Source organism: Eptesicus fuscus, chromosome 1 (assembly GCF_027574615.1).
Source record: "Eptesicus fuscus isolate TK198812 chromosome 1, DD_ASM_mEF_20220401, whole genome shotgun sequence".
Classification (NCBI taxonomy): Eukaryota; Metazoa; Chordata; class Mammalia; order Chiroptera; family Vespertilionidae; genus Eptesicus; species Eptesicus fuscus.
Genome location: NC_072473.1, coordinates 70,285,234 through 70,312,515, shown reverse-complemented (window position 1 = coordinate 70,312,515; position 27,282 = coordinate 70,285,234). Strand labels below are relative to the sequence as shown.

Here is a 27,282-nt window from a genome sequence, read left to right as displayed (position 1 = left end):
GAGGTTCCAAACCACCTCTTGAGAATGGCAAACTGGTTGCTTAACCATTGGCTCTCAGTTTTGGTTCTGGTAAGTGATGTTTAACTGCCTATTAATTAATCTTAACAGAGTAAGTAGACATTCTGTTTGCTCATATTTGTAAAGCTATTTGAAAGAGAAAGATTACATGCCAATATTGGGCTCATTGAGGCCAGTTATCAGTTAGAATTCCAACTCTATGCTTTATCTACTCTTCTGTGTACAATATATTCACCACTTTAGAGAAGGGAAAAAAATCCAACTCTAGAAATTGATTGGTAAAGAGACAATAATGTGTTCTTAAGCCACAAGTACTTGAAATTTCAACCTGTTTTCATTTCCTGTCTTCTCTTTTTCTCTTCCATCTCACTTTTAACTAGAATGCCATGGAGCATTCTATTCTCTCCACCCTTCCTATAGTGCTTACATCAAAATTTCATAAGGCTCTGGCTGGGTAGCTCAATTGTTTAGAGTGCTGTCCCAATACACCAAGATTGTGGGTTCAATCTCTGGTCAGGGCACATATAAGAAGCAACCACTACATGAATAAATAAGTGAAATAAATAACAAATAAATAACAAATATTTCTCTCTCTCTCTCTCTCTCCTTTCTCTCTCTAAAAGCAATAAAAAAGATTTCATAAAATCATTGAACATTTGAGTTAGAGCTGATCTTAGAGGCTTATAGATAATCAGCACAGCACTGTCTATTAGAAATATAATGTGAGCCACATATGTGATTTTTTAAATTTTCTAACACTTACATTGAAAAAGGTAAAAAGAAAAAGGTGAATTTAATTTAATTTCTAGCAATATATTTGTTAAATCCAATATATCAAAAAGATTATCCTTTCAACATGTAACCAATATTGAAAATATTAATACAATAATTTATATTCTTGTATTTTTACTAAGTCTTTGAAATATGTTGTGTATTTTACACTTACAGCACATCTCAAACAGGACTGGTCGTATTTCAAGTGATTAGTAGCGGGGGTAGAGACTATGGCATTGCATAGTGCATATATATTATATCAGCTCCTTGATTTTACAAGGGAAAATGAGACCCAGAATTGACTGCAGAATCATTATGCAACCCCATTTCTCAGTGTTCAGGCCAGAACCTTCACACACACACACACACACACACACACACACACACACGCCTTTCCTGACTCATTCTTTCGTTTCTGAGTCACCTCTGAGCCTCCGATTCCCTGTGTCCTTTCTCACATACCTGGATCTTCATGTCATTGCTCCTTCTAGGGTTCTCTCTGTCCTCTTGTTTTTTCTTTGGGTCTCTCAGGACTGCCAGGTGCTCCAGGGGAAAAGGTGTGGAGAGCAATCACGTTCCCCTGGAGAGTTGTTTCTTTTCCATTCATAGCAGAGGAAATGATAGTCACCATGGGAAATGGAATTCTTTACTCTCAGATGTTACTGTATTTCATCATTCACCTTACCTACAATTTTTTTTTATTGGGCCTCTCTGTCCCTCTCAGATCCTGAAATATTTCTGCTCCCTCTAAATTAGTTTCTCTCCTCTATCTTCTGAATCTTGAGATATCTGTGGCTTTCATCATCTTTTTCTTTAGGGTCAAAGAGTCTCTGGAAGGCACTCATCTCTGGAAAGGGTCTCTAAGAAAAGGATGCAGGAAGAAATTAATTGGTAAAGACAGTCTGATAACCATGCAACTCTTGTAGCCAACATTTATTGAACTCTTACTATGCACCAATCATTGCATTGATTACTTCACATGAATTATTTCATGTAAGACTCACAGCAGTGCTGTGAGGTAAATATTGTTATTATTCTCATTTTACAGGTGAAGAAACAGAGGTTCAGAGAAGTTAATCACATTTCTGTCTAAGATTACAGAGATAAAAAAAGTAGTGGAGCTAGAATTTGAGCCCACGGAGTTTGACTCCAATATCACCCATTAAATCACTATTCTGCTAGAGGTGTGTGAGCAGTCCAGATCTAGTGAATCTGAATGGGCAATGTCTGAGACTAAAGGCACTTTACTCTGGGCTGAGATGGTTCTGATCCATCCTGGGGCCAGGGATATATACTAGTATTGCAGGCATTCTAGTGCCAGGAGTCCTGATCAATTACAAATTAGCCCCTCCAAGCTTTGGCTAGAGTCCAATTGATAGATCTCCAAGGCAGTGGGCAGTGGGTTCCAAATTTCCCCCTTTGCCAATGCAGAGACAGACCTTGGGATAGACAAAAGCAGTCTTAAGAGCTCAAATGAGTCCAAAGCAATGATATGTTAATTTAAAAAGAGACTCACAATCTAAAAACAGGAAAATGTGTGTCAGGGTGTAATTAAAGAGGTCAGCCCATCTGGAATGGTTTAATCCTTTTCAGATGAGTATTGTTACAGCTGTTAAATTTATTCTTTGTTTCTTTAGAAATTCACTATTCACTGATTGCACTCTTTTAGGTAATATTTTAAATGCTCTAGTTCAGGAGTTGGCAAATGTTTTCTGTAAAGGTCTGGGTAGCACACATTTTAGATTTTGCAGGTCTCTGTCAGAACTACTCAACTTGTTCGCTGTTATCACAAAAGCAGCCATAAACAATATAGAAATAAGTAGGTGTGGCTAAATTCTAATACCACTTTATTTATAGACACTGAAATTTGAATTTCATATAATTTTCATACAATAAAATACCATTCTTCTTTTGATGTTTTTTCAACTACTGGTATTTAAAAATGTGAAAACAAAAAATATAAAAACCTTTCTTAGCTTGTAGACTATACAAAACAGATGGTGAGCCAGATGGACCTTGGTTTGCTGAGCCTGCTCATTAGTGTCTAATGCATGTTTCAAAGTTCTAACTCACTCTGAAAGTAAGTTAGGTACTAGCAAGTCTGTATTCATTTAAAATGTAAACAGACTATCTTGGCTGATGTGGCTCAGTTGGTTGAGTGTCCTCCCATGCACCAAGAGGTCACTGTTTTGATTCCAGGTCTGGGTTCCAGGCTCCATCCCCCGTAGGGGGCATGCAGGAGGCAGCTGAATGATGTTTCTCTATCATCTGTTTCTCTCTCCCTTCTTCTCTCTCTCTAAAATCAGTAAAAATGTATTTAAAAATGAAATTAAAATATTTAAACACAAAATAGCCAAAGGATGACCCTATTTCCTACCCCCTATCTCCTGCTGCCCATACCCAAATTTCACTTTATTCTTTGCTTTTTTCCTTCCTCTAGGTTATTTGGTTGGGGCTGAATGTTTTCTTGTTTGTGCATGCCTTCCTGTCATATGAGAAGGGGGACAAGTACTACTACACAAGAGAAATCCTGGGGGTGAGTATCATAGTTGTAATGAGGAAACTAGGCATTTTTCTTGTCTCTGACCCTGGCTCCTTTGAGACCCAATTTCCTGATTTCCTCTAGGGCTAGGGTTGCCAGAAAAATTACAGGATGCCCAGTTAAATGTGAATTCCAGAAAAATAACAAATATTTTTTTTTGTATAAGTATTCAAAATATTTCATAGGTATACAGTAAGTCCTCAATATCATCATCAATTGATTCTACAACTTCAAGCAAAACAATGTTACCATAGGCTAATTGGTATAAACAAGTGTTAAGTTCCTATGGCAGCTCATCAACATTATAACTAAACTAGAGGCCTGGTGCACAAAATTCCTGCATGAGTAGGGTCCCTAGGCCTGGCCAGCGAGGGGGCCCAATCAGGTTCCCCCACCTCCCTGTCTCCTCCTTCCCTCGCTCCATCAGTGCTCCGCGTCACCGCCATGTTCCGCGCCGCCCCCTGGTGGTCAGCGCACATCATAGCGAGCTATTGAACTTACTGTTGAACTCCAGAGGGGACACTTTGCATATTAGCCATATATATATGGGTCCCCTAGGCTTAGCCTGCCATCAGGGCCATGTCCACCACCCTGCAATGCCTCACAAGCTCCGTGAATGCTGCCAGCACCCCGCAATGCTCTCAGCTTATGCCCTTCCCCCACGTACTGCCTCCTCCTGCTGCCACATGCACCCTCCCCCCCCCCCCCCCGCTTCTCCCCCTGCTGTGGGAGCACCTCCGATCGCCACCTGGGGACCTGCGCCACGCTCCCCGCCCCCTCCCACCTGCCGCCTGCCTTGCTGCGCCCTCTTCGCTGCAAGGCACCCACCCCCAGCCCCGCTCGAGCCCCGCCCCACAAGAGGTGCTCCATGAATCTCCTGGTGATCAGTTGTTTGGTCGTGATGCCGTTACAGTATCATGACCACAGGCCTTTTATGATATAGATAGATGACTTTATTCTAGGATCTGCTGTACTAAAAAAATTATAGGTTTCTCCCACAATCTGAAAGTAGAGCATTCCTATGAAATCTTTTACAAGCCAAAATGGCATAAATCAAAGAAGCAATTACCATTAATTTATATGGAAAACTTTTTGAGCATTTCTAGACCCTCAATATAACCTACCAAATCATACCAAATATGCTTAATTACATCTGGTTTTATGCTAAGTGTAACTCTCTTATGAACTCTGATATTTTAGGACACACCTTGCTAACAGATGCACCTAATGAATCAGGATCAAGCATAGGTGCTCACAGGCGCAGTTTAAAGCTATGGGGGCTTGGTGCTGAGGTAGCCCTTGGGAAGGGGTTTAGCGAGGCCACTCACTGCTCAGGGTGCACACTTGCCTCTATAATAGCTGACTGCAAAACAAATGCTGAACACTATTTTCTCTTTTAACCTTTTTTTTTTTTTAAATCAAAACAATCCTCTTTGGGTTGTTTTTGTTTGTTTTTTGTTTTTCGGTTAGTAGAAAAGGTACTAATGTAGATCTTTTGCAAAAGCTAAGTGGCAAAATGTGAACTTTTGAAAATCAGGGTGATACCTTGTTCCTTTTTTAAATCTGATGTTCAAGTTTATCCGGGTGTTCTGTATTTTTGTTCACTAAATCTAACAGCCCTATCTGGGGCACATTCCCCAGACCCATTAATGAAAACAAACAATAAACTAGTAGGCAGTGGTTTTCAAAGTGGTTTCCACAGAAATAGGTGCTCCTACAGGGTGTGAGGGGAAGGCTCCTGCCTCTGCCCCTACTTCAACCAAAGCAGCTTTATCTGTTTTATGGACTCCTGTTTATGATTTTAAGAGTCTGGTTAAAAATAAATAAACAACTTAAAACTACCGCTGTGGATTATCACACAGAAAAAATAACTTCCATCAAACAGGGATACTAAGAGAGAAGTGTGGGGTTGAGTGGGGCTGCAGAAGTCAAGGCCTTCATAAAGGTGGGGTCAGGTCAGAGTAACAGGATGGAGGAGGCTGGGGAAGTGGCAGATTAAGAATAGAAGATGTAGTACATTTGTACAAGAGAATACTATTCAGCCATAAGATGAAGTATTGCCATTTGTAACAACATGGATGGATCTTGACAGTATTATGGTAAGTGAACTAAATCAGACAGAAAAGGACAAATGCTATGTGGTTTCACTCATATGTGGTATATAAAACAACAAACAAAACAAAACAAAAGCCCTAGCTGGTTTGGCTCAGTGGATAGAGCGTTGGCCAGTGGACTACTGAAGGGTCCTGGGTTCGATTCTGTTCAAGGGCCCCTGCCTGGGCTGCAGGTTCAATCCCCAGTAGGGGGCATGCAGGAAACAGCTGATCAATGATTCTCATCATTGATGTTTCTATCTCTATCTCCCTCTCTGAAATCAATAAAAATATATTTTTAAAAACCCCACAAAGAAACAAAGAAATAACCCCACAAATCCATAGATAAAGACAACAGAATGGTGGTTATCAGTGGGAAAGGGGAGTGGGGGAGGATGGAAGATGAAGTGGGTAAAGGGGGTCAAATACATGATGACAGAAGACTGACTTCGGGTGGTGAGCACACAAGAGTATCCAGTTGTCATATTATAAAGTTGTACACTTGAAAGGGGATGGGTAGTGCACATTGGTGTGGAAGTTTTCAGGGGAAAGCATGAAGGTGAGAATGGCTCTCTCACAGGCTCATCAATCTGACCACTACCTGATTAGAGAAGGAAATGTGACTGCTACTTATGGTCTGTTATTCAATAATAACAGGTGAGGGGGTTGGTTAAATCACTTTCATCTTAACAGTGCCTTTTTCTTTGTTTTTAATCCTCACCCGAGGATATGTTTTTAATTGATTTTAGAGAGAGAGAGGAAGGGGGAGAGAGAGAGAGAGAGAGAGAGAGAGAGAGAGAGAGAGAGAGAGAGAGAGAGAGAGAAATAGATTTGAGAGAGAAACATCAATCGGTTGCCTCCCGTATGCACCCTGACTGGGTGGGGATCAAACCCACAATCTGGCCCTGACTGGGAATCAAACTGGAGGCCCTTCAGTGCAAGGGAAGATGCTTCAATCACTGGAGCCACACTCGCCAGGGCTTGACATTGCCTTTTCCACTAGCTTTTCACAAAGACCCACCCAATGTACATGTTTAAAGATAGTTTATCTTTTAAAAAAATCCTTCTTTTCTCTCCATAATCAAAGGATCCATGTTGAGATCACAATTAATTTGAATGTTCTGTTCACAGTTTCTTTTACCCTGCTGTTTTCCATTTTAAATGTTGGTTCTTGATCCTTCTTTGGAAACTATAACTCCAAAGGAAGTGTTAATTTGTTTTAAAAATAGCTTTTTATTAAGAGAATGATGCAATAAATGGGACTAGTTATTAAGAGCTGAATTGCTTTATGATCAAAAAGTCAGCAACAGAAAAATGAATCATGATGATTTCCTGTGGGTATTTCATTTTTAAAGGTCTTCTCTATTAAAAAATCAATTATAAAAAATGCTTCATGAGATCAAATGACAGAAAAGTGTATAAATGTGAAAATTACCCTTCTATCGCATTCCCCAAATATAACCATTTATTTATTAATAATTTGGTGTGTGTGTAGTGTGAATAAATACACTGAGATGTTCACAAATGCATCAGACATATGGGTTTTGTTTTGTTTTTGAGGAAGATTGCTCTTTTTGGTATACCATTCTATGAGTTTTGATAAACACATAAGTAGGACACATCATTTAAAAAAATTTTTTAACCAAAAAAGGATCACGTTGTAGTTATTGGCTGGAAATTTCTTCCCTCACTTAGTGTATTGCAGATATTTTTCCATGCCGCTATGTGACAGGTGAAGTGCTGGAAGCAGTTTATACCAGCTTGCAGTAGCCAATTGTGTACATCTCTTACCCAGCATTCAGTGGCGTTTAATGACATCAAGTTGGTATTTTGAAATCTGCCATAGTGGGAGTATTTATACCATGGCAAATGCTGGAAATAAAGACCCTTGTCTCCCCCGAAGGCTGATTATTAAAAACATTTACTACACCTATAGCACTGAATATAGCTCTCATCCTTTTAAGAACCATAACACTCCATGGCATTGATGTGCCATAATTTATTTAATCATTCCATAGGATATTTCTTAAACTTGTGCTCCCTCTAGGAAAATGCAGAGTTATTTGATTCAGTATGAAGTAGAGCAAATTCGTAGCAGAGGAAGGAGTTTAAATCCATAGTCAATGAGGCATTAAAGGCAGCAGCAGTTTAATTAGAATATCGGTTAGTGTTGATGATGAAAAGTGAACATAATTTGGGATATTTCAGTGTGCTGCAATGGGAAAAAAGATTTATTCTAGCCCTGGCTTGTGTGGTTCAGTGGTTGGAGTGTCAGCCCACGCACCAAAAGGTCGTGGGTTCGATTCCCAGTCAAGGGCATGTACCTGGGTCACAGGTTCGATTCTCAGCCCTGGGGGGCGGGGGGAGGGGGGAAAGAGACATTTGGTAGGCAACCAATCAACGTGTCTCTCTTGCACCAATGTTTCTCTCTCTCTCTCTCTCTCCCCCTCCCTTCCACCCTAAAAATCAATGGAAAAAATATCCTCAGGTGAGGATTAACAACAACATCAAAGCGATTTATTCTAAAAAGGATTTATCCTATACAAATGGCCCTCACAAAATATGGAGCTTTGAAATTGAAGTCCTGTATTTTTAATTCACTTGCCAATTTTAGCCTTAAGAAACCTCTGTGACTTAAATAAGCAAGATGTGGGAACCAATGTGGAAATGTAGGATCTTTGAGATGAGCAGAGAAAATTTACTTAGAAGTGGAACTAACTGTTTCTATCAAAAACAGTCAGAGTGTGATTCAGCTGAGGGAGAAACACAGGTCATATGAAGGAGCCAGAAATGGAAAAGAGTAGGGCAGCTCTTGTTCATTGCACTGCCTGACATTGTAAACTATTATGGATGTGAGGGAGATCTTGTCTGGCTTTACACATGTAGCATTACTCGAGGTTTAGGTTGTATGGAAAAATAGCTTTTGAGCCAAAAAGATTACTAAAAAAAAAAAAAAAAGGCTGAGAAATTGTTAACTCTAACCCATATTCTTCCTTTTAGTAAGTCATTGACAGGCACACATGTAAGGCCAGCCAGTCAGCTGAACTGCAACAGTAATTGCCTGGCTGCTCTGAGATGGTCATACTCCATAGCCTGCAGTTTCAAGTACATGGAACCGACTCAAAAACCAGTTGTACAGAGTTGAGATAAATTGGATTTAGCTACCATGGAGTTGAGCATACTCTTTCCAGTATATACCTAATCAAGCCTGTTTCTGGGCTAAATACTTCTTTGAATAACTGATTCCTTGTCTCCTTTTCTAGCAGCTTCTACTGCTGGATCAGATTGATCTTGATGTCTGTTGCCTGGTCACCCAAGGAAATCAGTTTGAAATTCTATTCTAAGAAGTTGTCCCTTCTCAAATCTCTACCTAAGTTTAACATTTTTGCTTTAAGAGATTCACTAGTTTTGCCTAGGCTTTATTCAATTATTAAAGACATTTTAATATAAGAGGTTATATTTTAATTGTTTTATTATATGAATACTAGGGGCCCAGTGTACGAATTCACGCACCTTGAAAGGAACTGTGGGCCGCAAGGCTGTAGTGGGCACAGGGGCAGGTCTTGGCCCATCCTCTGTGCCACGGCCCAGCCCCTCCCGCCGCAACCCCTGGTCCCCTGTCTGCCAGCTGCCCAGCTCCCACTGCCACCATTGTTCCCATGTGCTAATGGCGCAGGCCCCACTTGCACCCGCTGACAACGCAGAGCTGGCGTTGGCACTGGGTGTGAGCAGCAGCTCTGGCACCGGCAGCGGGTGTGAGCAGGGCTGTCACTGGCAGTGGGTATGAGAGACGAACCCTGATCACCCCTCAGGAGCAGGGGGAGGTGGAGAAGCCCTGAAGGGTGATTGGGGCTGGCACCAGGTGCCAGCAGCAGGTGCGAGCGGCGGCTCTGGCACTGACAACAGGTGTGAGTGCCAGGCGGGATGGCAGTGCACAGGAGCAAAGAATTTTCAGTAACCACCAGATGACAGCGACCGGTGCCCCGCCTTGGTCTGGCACCCCCGCTCGCCTCCACCATCCCCCTACGGCCGATACCTGCCATGTTTCGTGCTCTGCCGCCTGCTGCCAACGCCTGGTGTGTTCCGTGCGCGCCCTCCTGGTGGTCAGCACACATCATAGTGACCGGTTGTTTGGTTGTTCAGTTGTTCCACTATTCGGTCTATTTGCATATTAGGGTTTTAATATATTTTATTGATTTTTTACAGAGAGGAAGGGAGAGGGATAGAGAGTTAGAAACATCGATGAGAGAGAAACATCGATCAGCTGCCTCCTGCACACTCCCCACTGGGGATGTGCCCGCAACCAAGGTACATGCCCTTGACCGGAATCGAACCTGGGACCTTTCAGTCCGCAGGCCGACGCTCTATCCACTGAGCCAAAATAGTTTCGGCTATATTAGGGTTTTATATATATAGATTACATGATTATAATTGCTACATTAGAAAATACAGAAAAGAGAAAAAACAGTCACCATCTTCAATTATATCTCTAAATCAGTGGTTCTCAACCTTTCTAACACCACGACCCTTTAATACAGCTCCTCATGTTGTGGTGACCCCCAACCATAAAATTATTTTCGTTGCTACTTCATAACTGTAATTTTGCTACTGTTAATGAATTGTAATGTAAATGTCTGTGTTTTCCTGTGGTCTTAGGCGACCCTGCTAGCGGTTCTCAACCTGTGGGTCAAGACCATCGGAAAACACAGATATTTATATTACGATTCATTAACAGTAGCAAAATTACAGTTATGAAGTAGCAACGAAAATAATTTTATGGTTGGGGTCACCACAACATGTGGAGCTGTATTAAAGGGTCGCGGCATTAGAAAGGTTGAGAACCACTGCTCTAAATGTATAAGCTTTATTTAAAATGAAATAAGAGTGTATATGATCCTCAAGATTGTTTTACAAATGAAAACAACAAAATAATAATAGAGTGTATTAAGCAATATACTAGTTGCAAAGTATTACATCCATAGAATGTGTTTGTTTACATGGAATCATTAAATCCTGTTATCTTTCATATTGATAAGTGTACAGTCAAACATTTCCAAATCACTGTCACAGAAATTTCTCAATTCAATATTAAGTTTAGCAAATTGTCGGTCATTTGCAAACAGAGAGCCTGGCCTGATTGTCCTAGCTACTGAGAAAGGGGGAGGAAGCTGCAGCCTGCCCATTTCCAGGTCTCAGACAAATGGACTGGACTCATACTTCCCTAATAAATTCTGAGATGAAGCAGCTGATGGTATCTTCTTTCCTCTGCTCTAGACGGCATTGGCCTGGGCCAGAGCTTCTGCTCGCTGCCTGAATTTTAACAGCATGCTGATCCTGTTTCCCATGTGTCGGAATCTGCTGTCCTTCCTGAGGGGCACCTGCTCAGTGAGTCCCAACCACTCATAGGTCAACTTTTACATTAAAGAAGGTGACTTAGAACACTGAAATGGGGCAAAAAAGTGAATTAGGGTAAAATGTCAAAGAACAATAGTTTTTTTTTCTGAATAGCAGTACATCTTGTATTTCCTTTAGGGCATTCTTCTGAACATCAGTTTATAAAGTTTTTCAATTAAACTAAATCTATAGGGAAAAAAGCAAACACATCACAGGGTTTTTAGGGAAAGAAATGAGAAATAGGATGGGAAATGACTATAGTGTAAAATGTAACTTTCTCTTAATTTTCACAACCACTCTGAAGTATGCATCATTTATGATTTGTAAATAAAGACTTACAGATAAAAAAAAAAAAGACCCTGGACTCCTTAGTCTGACAGCAAACACCCAGGCCCTAGGAATGGAAGCCAGAGGTCTCCTTTGGTAGCCAAGGGGATAGACAAGGGTGGGTGAGTATTAGCATCTCTGTGTAAGACATGTTGATTATGGGTTGGTGAATTTCATAAAGCTGCCTGGGAGAAATCTGACCTCCATCACTTTATATTTGTAGTTTTGCAGGCGTACTCTGAGAAAGCAACTGGATCACAACCTCACCTTCCATAAACTGGTGGCATATATGATCTGCCTACACACAGGTAACTGAGGCAAACCAAGAAACTATAGGCTTCCGGGCATTCAGAGTTAAGTCTCCTACATCCATGCATATACTAGTAGTCATTCAAAAAATATGTATATTACACCCGGCATTATTTGCCAGGCACTGTTTTAGGCCTATTTTCATGGAACTCACATTCTATTCTTTTGGGAATAGAGGGAGTATGAATAAAAAGGTCTTGGGTCTCTCTACAATAAAGGTTTATTGGGCACCTTTTGTGGACTTGGCATTCTGCTAGACACTATATACAGTATTCTCCTTTTCTAGTGGGGTATGCCTGCCATGATGCTCCTGGGACACTTCTCACAATCCTTTTCATCTTTCCATTTAGCTATTCACATCATTGCACACCTGTTTAACTTTGAACGATATGGCAGAAGCCGACAGGCCACAGATGGATCCCTTGCTTCTGTTCTCTCCAGCCTATCTCATCAGGAAAAAGAGGGGGATTCTTGGCTAAATCCCATGCAGTCCGCAAACATGGTGAGTTGACTCAATGGCAAAGCATCTGGGCTTTGGTCACAAACAGGAAAAGCATGGTATCCTTGGTGGATATTGTGTCAGGCTGACATTTCTCCTTTCATAGACAGTGATATATATGACATTCACCAGCATTCCTGGTTTCACTGGAGTGATCATCACAATAGTTCTGGTTCTCATGGTGACTTCATCTATGGAGTTTATCCGGAGGAGTTATTTTGAGGTCTTCTGGTATACACATCATATTTTTATCATTTACTTCATCGGCTTAGGAATTCACGGCATTGGGTAAGGTCCTCAGACTCCTTTCTCATGCTCTAGCCCCTGACCTTGCATAATTCATTGCCTAAACTGTCCTTCTTCATCTATTTTAGTGGAATTGTCCGGGGTCAAACAGAAGAAAGCATAAAGGAGAGTCATCCTCATAGATGTGCAGAGTTTTTCGAGAAGTGGGATGATCATGATTTCCCTTGCAAGAGTCCCCAATTTGAAGGGAACTCCGCTGAGGTAAAAATCCTATGGACAGGGATAGACTCTTGTTAGGAGCTGTTATTTGTATTGTTATTATTACCATTATTAGTTCAACCAATATATCCACAAAATTCCTACTATCAAGAAACTCCAGTATCGCTGGCAACAGACTAGGGGATTAGCATTAGCAGAGCACCCTGAAGAGGAATGACTAATGGTTAGTGCACGTTGTGAAACCCTCTCCAAAGGCAATAATGATAGCCCATGTTATGAATAGTGTTTACCATGGGCCAGGTTTGCTGTGTAATATGGATGGATGATCCCATTTATGCATAGCAATAACATATGAAGTAAGTATTTCTTCTGTCTCCATTTTGAGACAAAAGGACTAGGATTCATGGAGATGAAGTAAACTGTAAAGCTCTCACAGTAAGTAACCAGTGGAGCTGGAATTCAAGTCCAGGCATTTCAGACTCCAAAGATTGTGTTCTTAACAACTATACTGTCCCAAAACTTAGCTGTAAAATCCTAGTCAATGTTTTTTGGGGGCAGGAAAAAGCATTATTTTTTTAAAGCTTTATTGAAATACTAGAAGCCTGGTGTACAAATTTGTGCATGGGTGGGGTCCGGCTGGCCCACCCTGATGGGGGCCCATTGGCCGGACCGGCAGGGCGGAGGGCGGTGGACAGTTGGCCGACTGGACCCACCCCTGATCAGGGTGGGGGGGGGCAACTGGGGGGAGCAGCCAGGGGGAGGGGCTGCAGACAGTTGATCGGCTGGCCCCGCCCCCGATCAGGGGTATTGGGGACTGATTGGGGGCTGGTGGGGGGGTGGGCGCGATCGGCGCCCAGATCAGGCTGGTTGGCTGCTGCAGTGTGTGTCATAGCCACCGGTCATTCTGGTAATTCCGCCATTCGTGTTGCTGGGCTTTTATATATATACTAGAGGCCCGGTGCACGAAATTCGTGCATGGAGGGGGGTTGTCCCTCAGCCCAGCCTGTACCCTCTCCAATCTGGGACCCCTCAAGGGATGTCCGACTGCCCATTTAGGCCCGATCCCACTGGACATCCCTTTCACAATCCAGGACTGCTGGCTCCCGACTGCTTGCCTGCCTGCCTTCCTGATTGCCCCTAACCGCTTCTGCCTGCCAGCCTGATCACCCCCTAACCACTCTGCTGCCAGCCTGTTTGTCCCCAACTTCCCTCCTCTGCCGGCCTGGTTACCCCTAACTGCCCTCTCCTGCAGGGTTGATCACCTCCAACTGCCCTCCCTTGCAGGCCGGGTGCCTCCCAACTGCCCTCTCCTGCTGGCCATCTTGTGGTGGCCATCTTGTGTCCACATGGGGGCAGGATCTTTGACCACATGGGGGCAGCTATATTGTGTGTTGCAGTGATGATCAATCTGCATAGTACTCTTTTATTAGGATAGAGGCCTGGTACAGGGGTGGGGGCCAGCTGGTTTGCCCTGAAGGGTGTCCCTTATCAGGGTGGGGTTCCCTTGGGGTGTGGGACGGCCTGAGTGAGGGCCCTGTGGTGGTTTGAAGGCCGGCCACGCCCCCTGGCAACGCAAGCAGAGGCCCTGGTATCTGGAATTTATTTTCCTTCTACAATTGAAACTTTGTAGCCTGGAGCAGAGCCAAGCCTGGTGCTCCTTCCGAGGCCCAAAGCCATTTGTGTTGGGGTTATAATTGAAACTTTGTTGCCTTAAGCGGGTGGGCCCGGCCAGAGTGTGTGGAAAGCTTTGCTTCCCCTGTTGCCAGTGGCAACCCTGGCCTGCTCTCTCAAGCTCCATTCTGCCGCCATTTGTTTGAATTTGTTTACCTTCTATAATTGAAACTTTGTAGCTTGAGTGGAGGCTTAGGCCTGCAACGGCTGGCAAAAAGCTTGGCTTCCACTGTTACCTAGGAAACCTTGCTCTCTGTGGCTGTAGCCATCTTGGTTTGGGTTAATTTGCATACTCGCTCTGATTGGATGGTGGGCGTGGCTTGTGGGTGTGTCGGAGGTATGGTCAATTTGCATATTTGTCTATTATTAGATAGGGCTAGGGACCCGTTGCAGGAATATTCCTGCAAGACTTCTGGTGGGCTTCCCTCCCACCATGGCCACCTCTCCCACCCCCCCCAACTCTCCTGCTGTGGCGGGTGGGGCAGGGCGGGGTGGGCGGGATGGGCGGGGTGCCCCCCGCCCACCCAACCCAGCCCGCGGCCACCTCCGCTTCTGCGGCAGCACAGGAGACACAGCCGCTGCCGCTGCATGCCTTGCCCCGCACTCCCGACCCTCTGCACCCACTGACGCAGCTGCCATTGTGGCCATGTGCTGCCACTGCTTATGAGCATCTTGACCCACCACGCACGCTGCCGCCGCCTCCTCAGCCGCACGCGCTGCAGCTGTGAGCCCCATTCCACCCACCCGCCCTGCCCCGCCCGCAGACACCACCACCTCCGAGGCCCTCGTGGCCTCGCACACTGCCCGCCACTCCCCGCCCACCGCCTCCGCTGTGCGCCCCGCCCACCGCCACTGCCACTGCCACCGCCAACGCTGTGGCCGCACGCAGTCGCCATTTTTCACACTGCACACCACCGCCTCTGAGGCCGCTGCGGCCGCACACACCACCCGCCATGCCCCGCCCACTGCCACCACCGCCTCAGAAGCTACCATGGCCATGTGCTCCACAGCCGCGCCACCAACTGCCCACGCAGCCACCTTGCTTTCTGCTTTCTTCACTCCTCCCTCCCTCAGCCTATGCAAATTAACCACCATCTTGTTCGCTCTGATTGGCTGTGGGCATAGCAAAGGTACGGTCAATTTGCATATTACTCTTTTATTAGTGTAGATAGATAATTGACAAATAAAATTATATATATTCAAAGTGTACAATGTGGATGAATGTTATACATATACTTTGTGAAATGATTACCGCAATGAGGTTAATTAACACATCCATCACTTCACATAGTTACAATTATTTTGTGGTGAGAATGCTTAAGATCTACTCTCAGTAAATTTCAAGTACACTATACAGTATTATTAACTATAGTCACCATAATGTACATTAGATCCCCAGAACTTATTCATTTTATAACTAAAGGTTTGTATCCTTTGACCAACATTCCCCATTCCAGACCCCTCACTCCCACCACTAGACCCTGGTTAACCACTTTCCTACTCTCTTTCTATGAGTTCAATGTTTTTAAAAAAGCATTCTTAAGGTTGGATTTCATTAGTGTTATAAGAATATGCTTAGAAATTATTGTTAGATGGTGATGATCAAGAAATTGGGTTCCAGGGAACTCAAGGTGTGCCTCAGTGTAATTATGTGGATATAATAGCTTACTTTTGTTTGCTCATAAAATATCTTAGATTGAAAAAATAAATGGAAGGGAAAGGTTAATTTGTGATGCCTCAAAGTGCTCTGAGGATGATTAAAGCTTTTAAATCAGATGCAGAATGAAGAGCAATAGCTCAGTCCTCATCTAGAAAGGGAAAAATACCTAAAGAAATTCCCTAAAGTTGGCATTTAAAATCAATGTGAAAAAGATAAAAGTGTTCAATATATTTTTAGGTTAATAGGATAGTCATCTAGGGTGAAAAAGCTGTATCTTAATTCCACACTTTACATTAAAATATGGATCAAGGATGCATGGATCAATAATGTAAATGTTAAAAAAAGAAATCATAAAGCACCCTAAGGCCACATGGAAAATTTTTTTCTAATACTGGAATATTAATAAAGATATTCTCTGAATAAGATTTACAAAAAGCTCAGAGCCAGAAAAGGAAACATAATAAATTTGAAATTTATTATCCTTTATATACACTATAATAGAGGCCCAGCGCGCAATTGAAATTGCGTGAGGAGGTGCCCTGCCTCCCGTGAGGAGGCACCCCACGGGCCGCCGTGGGAGTCAGGCCTGACTGGTGTTGCGGGCGGCCAGGACCTGCGTCTGACTTCTGTCCCAGGCCCCCCTAGCCCCCCTGCCTATATCCACTCTGGGGCTGCCTGAGCCAGTGCGGCAGCTTGGCCAGCCCCAGGCCCCCCCCCCCCGGCCCCCCTACCTGTGTCTGCTCCGGGCCACTGGAGCTGCTGCACCGGCTTGGGCAGGCTCCCCGTCTCTGTCTCCATCTCTGCTCTGGGCCTCAACTGCGTGCTCAACCTCCTACTGTCCTGTCGTGACCCGTTATGGTGTCCTGGCCTAATTTGCATATTACCTCATATATATAGATATAGATATAGATATAGATATAGATATAGATATAGATATAGATATATAGATATAGATAGATATAGATATATACACACACATAATTTTCTGTAGCCAAAAAAACCCATTATAAATAATAAAGACAGGTAACAAATTACTAAGTAGGAAAAGTATTTACAACTTACAGACCATAAACTAATTTCCTAATTAATAAATGACTCCTAAAAATTAATGAGAAAAAGCCTAACAACCTGATAAAAAAGATATAGAAGATAGAAGAAATGACGATATGTGTTAATCTTAAATATATTAAATTATGGTAAATGTTTTTTCATAGTGGAAGAAATGAATTACACTAAGATACTTTTTTTAAACAAACAGATCAGCAAAGACATAAAAGTCTGCTCATATGCTGTGTTAGCAATGCTCCCACACATTGCTGGTGAGCGTGTGCACCTATACAACTGTTTGTAAGGGTGATTTGGCAGTATTTATCAAATTTTAAAATTCTACTTCCAGGAGTTTTTTTTCTAAAAATATTCTTGCATATGTGTTAACATGTATTAGGTTATTCATTGTAGCAGTGCTGGATAGAACAAAATACTGGAAATAAATGCCCATCAATAGAGGACTAGTTAAATCATGGGACTTTCCTATAATTATGGGAGTTTTCAGCAGCCATTAAAGAGAAAGAAGCAGCTCTATAGGTACTAATATGGAGCAGTCTCTAAGATGTTAAATGAACCCTGGATGCTGTATTTATCCAGGTTGCGGGTATATACAGGTTGCCCAAGATGCGGGTTTGATCCCCAGTGCATACCGGAGGTAACTCATAGATGTTTCTGTCTCACATTGATGTTTCTCTCTCTCCCCCTCTCACTTCCTTTCTTTCTAAAATCAAATACACACACACACACACACACACACAGACACACACACACACACACACACACTCTCTCTCTCTCTCTCTCTTTTTCTCTCTCTCTCTCTCTCTCACACACACACACACACACACACACACACACAAACACACACACTCAGGTGAGGACTGAAAAATTTAAAAAATGTAAAGATGTGAAATGAAAACAACATCAGGGCAGTGTGTACAGTCTGCTACCATTTGCATTTTAATGTAATATTATCACTTAAATGCATATTCTCCAGAAGGATTTACAAAATAATAACATTGATTGTCTGCTTCTGGAGAGCTGGGGAGCAGGGATGGAAGGGAGATTTGTACTTTTGAATTTTGTGCAGTGTACATGTTACTTACATGTATTATTTATTAAAATAATTTTAAAAGGACATCCCTGGCATATGTTAACAGCACACTTAATTTCAAAAGTCATAGGAACTTGGAAGTAACCAGAGACCTTCTGTATTATTTGATAAGAAGCCCTTAAAAACAGAAACCTATAAAGCTTGATCAGCCACTTACTAGTTAAGGCAGTTAATCCCTGGTTTCACATTGCACATCAACATCTATCTTTTCCCCATATATTACCTGAGATAAGGTATATTTGGCCTATTTGTAGGGATACTTAAAACTCAAGCGTTGCTTGATTGGTTACATAATACCCCAAGGGAAAGAATACCAGTTTTGCTATCTAGTTGAATATACCAGTTTGTTTCTTCCATAAACATTAAAAAAATACTCTCTTCACATTCTTCCCATTTAAAAATTATAAAAAGAAGTCATGTTTGGAGAGGAACCAAGATGGCGGCATAGTTAAACAACTAATCTGCTGCCTCACACAACAATTTCAAAAACACAACTAAAAGACAAAAACGTCTACCACCCAGAACCACGGGAAAGCTGGCTCAGTGGAAGATTTACAGCTGAGAAGAGAAAGGAGCACAATCGCTGAAAAGCTGAGGTACGGAGGCACGCGAAGGGCCGGCGGCGGGCGGCTGGGTGCGCGGCTTTTCTTCAACCCGCAGGGAGACAAGCTCCCGATCACTCTGAAATCCAGTTTCTGGGGACACTCGGGGGACCCAGACGCCTACGGGGAGAAGCTGGACTCTCGGCCATCGGGTCGGAAAGTGAGAGTGACTTTTTTGCAGAGGTGCGCCCAGCAATCATTGTTTACTGCGCTGGTGCGCGGGGCGCAGGGACTTGGAAACGGGAAAGGCAAAGACGGCTGACGGCAGCCATCGCCGTTGGCCACGCCCCAGCCTAGTGACGCCCTGAGACCCCGCCCCGCCCTGAGGCCCCGCCCCGCACATTCTACAAACCCGCCCAGGCTCCACACAGCGGCTTTTGCATATAAATGGCCTGTTCTGTGGCAGCTTAACCAACTACAGCTCCAGACTGCTCCAAAACCGCCCAAGCAAAGGAGGAGAAAACTAGCCCTTGCTGTAGCTCCTGCTGGGGAACACACAGTACACAAGGGTACACCAAGAGTGTCCACCTCAAGTAACTGGGAGGCTGACCCGTTGAACCAATAGGACACCTAGTAGACAAAACTACCCTACCAACTCAGGGAAGCAGAGAATATGAGAAGGCAAGGAAACAGATCACAAACCAAAGAAATGGAGGAGAATAAGCGACTGGACATAGAGTTCAAAACCACGGTTATAAGGTTTTTCAAGAATTTCATGGAAAAGGCCGATAAATTCAATGAGACCCTTGAGGATATGAAAAAGGACCAACTAGAAATTAAACATACACTGACTGAGATAAAAAATATTATACAGAGACCCAAAAGCAGACTAGAGGATTGCAAGAATCAACTCAAAGATTTGGAATACAAAGAGGCCAAGGACACTCCTCCAGAGAAGCATGAAGAGAAGAGAATTCAGAAAGTTGAAGATAGTGTAAGAAGTCTCTGGGACAACTTCAAGCGAACCAACATCAGAATTATGGGGGTACCAGAAGAAGAGAGAGAGCAAGATGCTGAAAACCTATTTGAAGAAATAATGAACGAAAACTTCCCCCACCTGATGAAAGAAATAGACTTACGAGTCCAGGAAGCGCACAGAACCCCAAACAAAAGGGATCCAAAGAGGACCACACCAAGACACATCATAATTAAAATGCCAAGAGCAAAAGACAAAGAGAGAATCTTACGAGCAGCAAGAGAAAAACAGTTAGTTACCTACAAGGGAGCCCCCATACGATTATCAGCTAATTTCTCAACAGAAACCATGCAGGCCAGACGGGAGTGGCAAGAAATATTCAAAGTGATGAATAGCAAGAACCTACAACCAAGACTACTCTACCCAGCAAAGTTATCATTCAGAATTGAAGGGCAGATAAAGAGCTTCACAGATAAGAAAAAGCTAAAGGAGTTCATCACCACCAAACCAGCATTATATGAAATGCTGAAAGGTATTCTTTAAAAAGAGGAAAAAGAAGAAGAAAGATAAAAATTATGAACAACAAATACATATATATCAACAAGTGAATCTAAAAGTCAAGTGAATTAAAAATCTGAGGAACAGAATAAACTGGTGAACTTAATAGAATCAGAGGCATAGAATGGGAGTGGATTGATAATTCTCAGGGGGAAAGGGGTGTCTGTGTGGGGAGTATGGGAAGAGACTGGACAAAAATCATACACCTATGGATAAGGACAGCAGGGGGGGAGGTAAGGGCAGAGGGGGGGTGGGAACTGGGTGGTGGGGAGATATGTGGGGGAAAAGGAGAAACAATTGTAATCTGAACAATAAAGATTCATTAAAATAAAAAAAAAAAGAAGTCATGTTTATTGTAGAAAGTTTGGAAAATGTAAAAACATATTTACAGAAAAATAAAAATTTCATAGAGTTCTACCACTTAGATGTAATAATTTTTTCCCTTCATCTATATCATTGGAGGTTTTCCTCTGTTGTCAAATATTCTTTTGAAACATCAGTTTTTAAAAAGTTGTACAGTATACCATTTTTCTATTTTTTCTAGATGGTCATTTTTAATGACCTTGAGGGCATTATGCTTATTGAAATAAGTTAGACAAAGGTAAATACCATGTGATCTCACTTATATGTGGAACCTAATTTAAAAAAAACCTGAGCTCATAGATACAGAGGAGAGATTGAAGGTTGCCAGACACAGGGGATGAACGGTGGGCAAAATGTGTGAAAGTGATTAGCAGGTACAAACTTCTAGTTAGAAATAAATAAGTCCTGGGAATGTAATGTACAGCATGGTAACTAAAGTTAATAATAATGTATTGCATGTTTCCAAGTTGCTAATAGAGCAGATCTTAAAAGTCCTCATCATAAAAAAACCACACACAACTTTTGTAACTATGTAAGGTGATGGATGTTAACTAGACTTACTGTGATAATCGTTTTGCAATATATACAAATATGGAATCATTATGTTGTACACCTAAAATTAACATAATATATGTCAATCGTATTTCAATACAAAGAGAAATTAAAAAGACAGTTTGGTATTGATAAAAAATCTGTATGGTATACCATTATTGTTATTTTTTTCTTAGTAAATACTGTGGCCATTACTATACTTGTATATTTATGCACACTTTAATTATTTCTTCATGCTCCATTTCCTAGAAGTGAAATTCTTGGGTAAAAGAGAAGGCATGCTTTCCAGGATGTTGAGATGTATTGCCAAATTGCTCCCTGGGAAGATGCTATTAATTTTCACCAGCTGCACATGTGAATGTGTCCATTTCTCTGCATCCCAGTTAATGGTGGGCATTATTGTTTAAAGCAGTTTTCAATTTGAGGGGCTCAAATGCTATTTAGTTTTGTTATTCATTTCTCTGATTAGTTCTCAGGTCAAAACAATTTTCCACATTGTTGATAGTCATTTCTTAATTTTTTTTTCAGTTTTTCTGAATTCAGTTGGGAATTTTTCCCAAATAAGAAGTAGCATCAAATTGTATAATGCCCACTTTCAGGTTCACTAGCTCCATCTCTGCCCATTTTCTCCCCAGAGAGACCTAAGGAAGTTATTTACCTGAAACAGCATGAGAAACCTCATTGCACACAGTTCTGATGTATTACGCTTGAACAATTGTGCAAGAAAGGACATGACTTAGCATTACTAGAAAATACATTTTTGGTAGCTCCTATGCATATGGAAGCAACTTGCTACGTTTAAAACGATTTCAGGGATAAAAAGGCTGCTTTAAAAACAAACAAACATGTAGACAAGATAAAAAGTATAATACCAGCCCTGCTGGTTTTGCTCTGTGGTTAGAGCGTTGGCCCAGAGACCAAAGGGTCACGGGTTCAATTCCCGGTCAAGGGCATGTACCTTGGTGGCAGTTCCATCCCGGACCCTGGACAGGATGTGTGCGGCAACCAATTGATGTGTCTCTCATATTGATGCTTCTCTCTCTCCTCCACCTTCTCCCTCCCTTCCATTCTCTCTAAAAATCAATGGAAAAAATATCCTCTGGTGATGATTAAAAAAGAAAAAAGTATATTACCATGTTAGGTGTTTTGAGCACCTGAGAAAAGAGGTGATGGATAAGTATCAAGTTTTATACATTGTTACCAATAGTGTCAGCCACTTACTTTCCCTTTTGTGTTAGTTTTCTGTTGTTGTTGTTGTTAAACCTCTCCAGAGGATATTTTTTTTTCCATTGACTTTGAGAGAGAGAGAGAGAGAGAGAGAGAGAGAGAGAGAGAGAGAGAGAGAGAGATTGACTGGTTGCCTCCTGCATGAGCTCCAACTGGAGCCGGGGATTGAATCTGCAACCCAGGTATGTGCCCTTAACTGGGGAATTGAACCTGTGACCCTTTGGTGCGTGGGGCCAACGCTCTAACCACTGAGCTTATCTGCCAGGGCAGTTTTTTTTTTGTTGTTATTAATCCTCACCCGAGGATATTTTTCCACTGATTTTTAGAGAGAGTAGAAGGGAGGAGAGACATACAGAGAGAAACATTAATGTGAGAGAGACACACTGATTGGTTGCCTCCCACTGGAGTATGTGCCCTTGACCAGAATCAAACCCAGGATTCTTCATTCTGCAGGCCGACACTCTATTCACTGAGTCAAACTGGCTAGGGCTTGTTTTGTTTTTAATCATCTGCTTCAATTTCACATCTACCTTCTCTGTTGGTTTTTCAGATTGGGCAAGCTATCCTGGAAAACAGTCTTAGATTCTGAAAATTAAGTTACATATAAATAGTGTCCCCCAAAATGTATACACACTTTAAGAGCTGACAACTCAATTTCCTTTTAACTGTTGAAAATGAACTGTATGTTAATAAACACTGACTTTATAAATGTATAAAAATATATACGCCTTGGGGGGACACCCTGTATTTACCATATACTAGCACTTTCTGTGCTTTTCTTTTGCTTCCTGGTGAGACCTGTAAAATTTCAGGAAGTGATCTGTTTTATGAGTAACAGATTAGCAAAAAAACTTGTAGTTTATTCCATTCCATTTGTGTCCTCAAGGTTTGGTGAAATTAGTGGCTTAATAATGATACACAGCAGAGAACTCAATAAATATTTATTGAGTGAAGGAATGGACTGCTACACAAATAAATACTAAAGAAGAGATTAATGTGTAACCTTATTCTGTACTCTGTTTTTTTGAAGTCTTGGAAGTGGATCCTTGCACCAGGTGTTCTTTATATCTTTGAAAGGATCCTCCGATTTTATCGCTCCCAGCAACAGGTTATGATTACCAAGGTAAAACATATGCACTTTCATCTTCCCGATTATAGGAATAAATTGCCATGTTGTTAAACAATCTTGGGGGTAACATACTTCAGTTCCTCCAGTGCTGGACAGAACTATGGGAAGAGGGGTTTAGCAGAAATCATCAACATGGGTCTATGTCGGAGGCTGAAAACAGGCAACCTGTGCCAGATGTAGCCCACAGACATGTTTTGTTTGACCCACACACTCATTGTTTAAAATTTGAATTAGTTGCTAACACTTAAAAATCTGGATGGAGGCTTTTACATTAAAACTTACATTTCTGGCTTCTCTTGAAGAATCAGGCAATCTCATAACGCTGTCAGTTCCATAGTATAACCATTGCCTGAACTAAGTAACTGCTATTCCCCTTAGAAAGCATTTGTGCTAACAGTTCACCACTGTCACCAGCCCTTCAGCTTTATTAATTTACTTTATCTACCCGTTCCTGTCACCATTTGAAGTTGCCTCCTTTGGTCTCTGTGCCTCATTCATAGGTTGTCATGCACCCATCCAAAGTTTTGGAATTGCAGATGATCAAGCGTGGCTTCAGCATGGAAGTGGGACAGTATATTTTTGTTAACTGCCCCTCAATCTCCTACCTGGAGTGGCATCCCTTTACTCTGACCTCTGCTCCGGAGGAAGACTTCTTCTCCATTCATATCCGAGCAGCAGGGGACTGGACAGAAAATCTCATAAAGGCTTTTGAACAACAGCACTCACCAATTCCCAGGTAGGTCCTAGAGAGCTGCAGAAACCCAGACCAGGATGCAGACAGGCAAATATGAGAACACAATTCCTCACTGAACCTTATGTTTGTTACAATAGAAAATAATAATAATAATAATAATAATAATAATAATAATAATAATGAAACAAAACAGGCTGAAATCAGCCATGGGAGCTGCTATGTCTCTGGGAGGGTGTTTGAGGTTGGGGGTGGAGGTGAGACTTCACTTGCCTATTGCCTTGTGTCTTCTGCCAGGATTGAGGTGGATGGTCCCTTTGGCACTGTCAGTGAGGATGTTTTTCAGTATGAAGTGGCTATGTTGATTGGAGCAGGAATTGGGGTCACCCCCTTTGCTTCCATTTTGAAGTCCATCTGGTACAAATTCCGGCATGCAGATCACAACCTCAAAACACAAACGGTACACTCTCTCATATCACCTTTCATCTGGCCTGGGCCTGACAGGTCCATTGCTTTCATGGGCTAAGCTCTTTACAATTGATGAGAGAGCACCCCTCCCTGGAGTTATGAGAGCAAGTGATCACTTCTCTCAGCCAAGGCATCTGCTTCTACAGATTGACCATAAGAATAGGGTCTTCATTTTCAATTTGGAGTTTAAAATTACCTTGAAACAAAAATGACATTGGCGGGTGGTCTTTCTCCATAAGGGAAGTTGTTAGGACTCTGGACATTTGAGCTGCCTAAGGTCTGCTGTTCTGTAGAGGTGATTTCTCAGGTCACCCTAAACTTGATCAACAAAGATACAGTATATCTACCTAATCATGTCACCACAATGCACATTGTAAAGGGCATTTAATAAGGCTATATTCTCTCTTGGTGATTCCAGATATATTTCTACTGGATCTGCAGGGAGACAGGTGCCTTTGCCTGGTTCAATGACCTATTGGCTTCCCTGGAACAGGAGATGGAGGAATTAGGCAAAGTTGGGTTTCTAAACTTCCGTCTCTTCCTCACCGGATGGGACAGCAACATTGTGAGTTCAAACACACTAATTCCCATGTTGTATGCAAGCTGAATGTCAGACAAAAGAAGCATGTGCTGATTGGAAATAATTTTTTGTGTGTCCTACCTGTTCTAACCCTCACATTCAAGTTTAAAAGTGGCTGAAGGAAGAGACAGCTATCAGGACCTTCTTTTTCTAACTTTTTATTTCTCTGACTCCAGGCTGGTCATGCAGCATTAAACTTTGACAAAGCCACAGACATCTTGACAGGTCTGAAACACAAAACTTTCTTTGGGAGACCTATGTGGGATAAAGAGTTTTCTACAATAGCTACCATCCACCCCAAGTAAGTGTATTCTCCTCCCATTAGTTGAGTTTACAGACTTAGAGTTTAGGAAAGGCATTATGGTATGTTGAATACTCTTGGGAAAAGACCTCTGGGGCAGAAACTATTTGCACCATTCCTAGATTCTTGCTTAAAACTGAGGAAATTCCTTCTGGGGTTTCAGCCAAATAAGGGTCATGATCTAGTAATTGATGAGAATATGTTTGCTGCACCACAACCCCCCATTCAAATAGTGAGGCAAGGAGACTCAGTTCTGATTTGTATTACCAAATGAAATAGAACTGGAACAGTTCAAATGCATTGCTTTTGGCTTAGTGACCTCAAAGTAGCAAGGATTTGGGGTGTATTATCTAGTTAGCTGATGACCTGACATCAGTCTTTCTGGAGGTGTTTAAACATGCTAGAGCATACAGGAAAACCTGGTGCACTGAGGTCAGACATTCTGATGAAGAGATTAAGCTGATTGTGTTAGATAAATTCCAGGAACAGTTGGCAGGTGAAGGTCATTTCCACAAATGGCTTTAATGGCAGCTATGTTTTTCATTTAAACCTTAAAACAATCCTATAAGGTGGGTACTATATTTATCACCATTTTATAGGGTGGGGGCAAATACTGAAACACAGAGAGGTTAAGAAACTTACCTAAAGTCAAAGTCACATAGCTGGACAAGTGTCAGAGTTGGGATTTTAACCCAGGCAGTCTGGCTCACTAGTCTAGCTAGCACTTAACTACAGGGCACTACAGCTGAACATCTTGTGAATAGAATAGGCAAGGCTGAGTACCTAGTGTGATAAGGGCTGAAAGCTCATTTGGAGCTTATAAGAAAAAGTGAGAAAACTACTATGAAGGTGAGAAGGGTGTCAACAACTGAATTTCTATGCAGAGTTGTCAGTAGCAGAGACCTCCTCATTTCTCCATTCTAACAACATTGCAGCCTTTACTACAGTCTAGCCAACTATTCTTTTCTTGCAGGTCTGTGGTGGGAGTCTTTTTATGTGGTCCTCAGGCTTTGGAAAAGTGCCTGCGTAAATGTTGTCACCAATACTCCAGTCTGGATCCTAGGAAGGCTCAATTCTACTTCAACAAAGAAAATTTCTGACTTATAGAAATAAGGACCATAATCCGCAATTAGTCTCTCCTTTGTATCTTCAACAACTTACTTGGTCTGGGCAGACATTTAAGGACAAGAACGTGCTTCTCAAGACTTGACTTTCTGGCATTCTTTTTCTGGTTGGATTCAGTTTTTTTTTCTGAACTTAACAAGTGCTGGCGAAGATGTGCAGAAAAGGGAACCCTAGTTGACTGCTGGTGGGAATGCAGACTGGTATAGCCACTATGGAAACAGTATGGAGTTTCCTCAAAAAATTAAATATGGAACTGCCATTTCACCCACTTCTGGGAATATATCCCAAGAATCCTGAATCACCAATCAGAAAGAATGCATGCACCCCTATGTTCATAAGCAGCACTATTTACAATAGCTAAGATCTGGAAACAGCCCAAGTGCTCGGTAGATGAGTGGATAAAGAAACTGTGGTACATTTACACAATGGAATACTATGCACCTATAAAAAATATCTTACCCTTTGAGACAGCATGGAGGGACCTGGAGAGTATTATCCTAAGTGAAATAAGCCAGACAGAGAAAGACAAATATCACATGATCCCACTTATATGTGGAATCTAATGAACAAAATAAACTGACAAACAAAATAGATCTAGAGGCATGGAAGCATCGAAAAGACTGACAAATCTCAGAGGGAAGTGGGTGGTAAGAGATTAACTAAAGCACTTATATGCATATATGCCTTGTCCTTGGACACAGACAATAGTACTATGAAGGCCTGAGGGTGGGGTTGGGCGGGGGGCAGAAACAGAGTGGAAGAGGTCAATGGGGGAAGGGAACTTTTGTAATACTTTTAATAAAGATAATTTTTTTTTAAATTTCTTTATTGATTAAGGTGTCACATATTTGTCCTCATCC

General features: G+C 42.0%; 1 protein-coding gene across 3 annotated transcripts; it reads left to right on the top strand.

The window, feature by feature from the left end:
- Positions 1 to 26,397, top strand: NOX1 (NADPH oxidase 1). Of its 3 annotated transcripts, XM_008156545.3 has the most exons (13): positions 1 to 69; positions 3,233 to 3,328; positions 10,702 to 10,812; positions 11,372 to 11,456; positions 11,808 to 11,959; positions 12,063 to 12,244; positions 12,331 to 12,463; positions 23,159 to 23,251; positions 23,758 to 23,993; positions 24,246 to 24,408; positions 24,835 to 24,981; positions 25,173 to 25,297; positions 26,271 to 26,397. In XM_008156545.3, the coding sequence occupies exons 1-13, from the start codon at positions 25 to 27 to the stop codon at positions 26,395 to 26,397; spliced, it is 1,695 nt and encodes a 564-aa protein (XP_008154767.2). In that variant the 5' UTR covers positions 1 to 24. The 3 variants fall into 3 exon arrangements, with proteins under 3 accessions (XP_008154767.2, XP_054572744.1, XP_054572751.1); XM_054716769.1 differs by lacking the exon at positions 10,702 to 10,812 and having other exon boundaries at positions 25 to 69; XM_054716776.1 differs by lacking the exon at positions 24,835 to 24,981 and having other exon boundaries at positions 25 to 69.
- Positions 26,398 to 27,282: the final 885 nt, after the last annotated feature.

What these genes read in the sequence shown, in the direction of transcription:
- NOX1 (XM_008156545.3), top strand. Translation starts at nt 25, where the DNA reads ATGGCAAACTGGTTGCTTAACCATTGGCTCTCAGTTTTGGTTCTG. An exon ending in ACACAAGAGAAATCCTGGGG is followed by an intron (nt 3,329 to 10,701) that starts GTGAGTATCATA and finishes CCTCTGCTCTAG; the next exon opens with ACGGCATTGGCCTGGGCCAG. An exon ending in TCCTGAGGGGCACCTGCTCA is followed by an intron (nt 10,813 to 11,371) that starts GTGAGTCCCAAC and finishes TTATATTTGTAG; the next exon opens with TTTTGCAGGCGTACTCTGAG.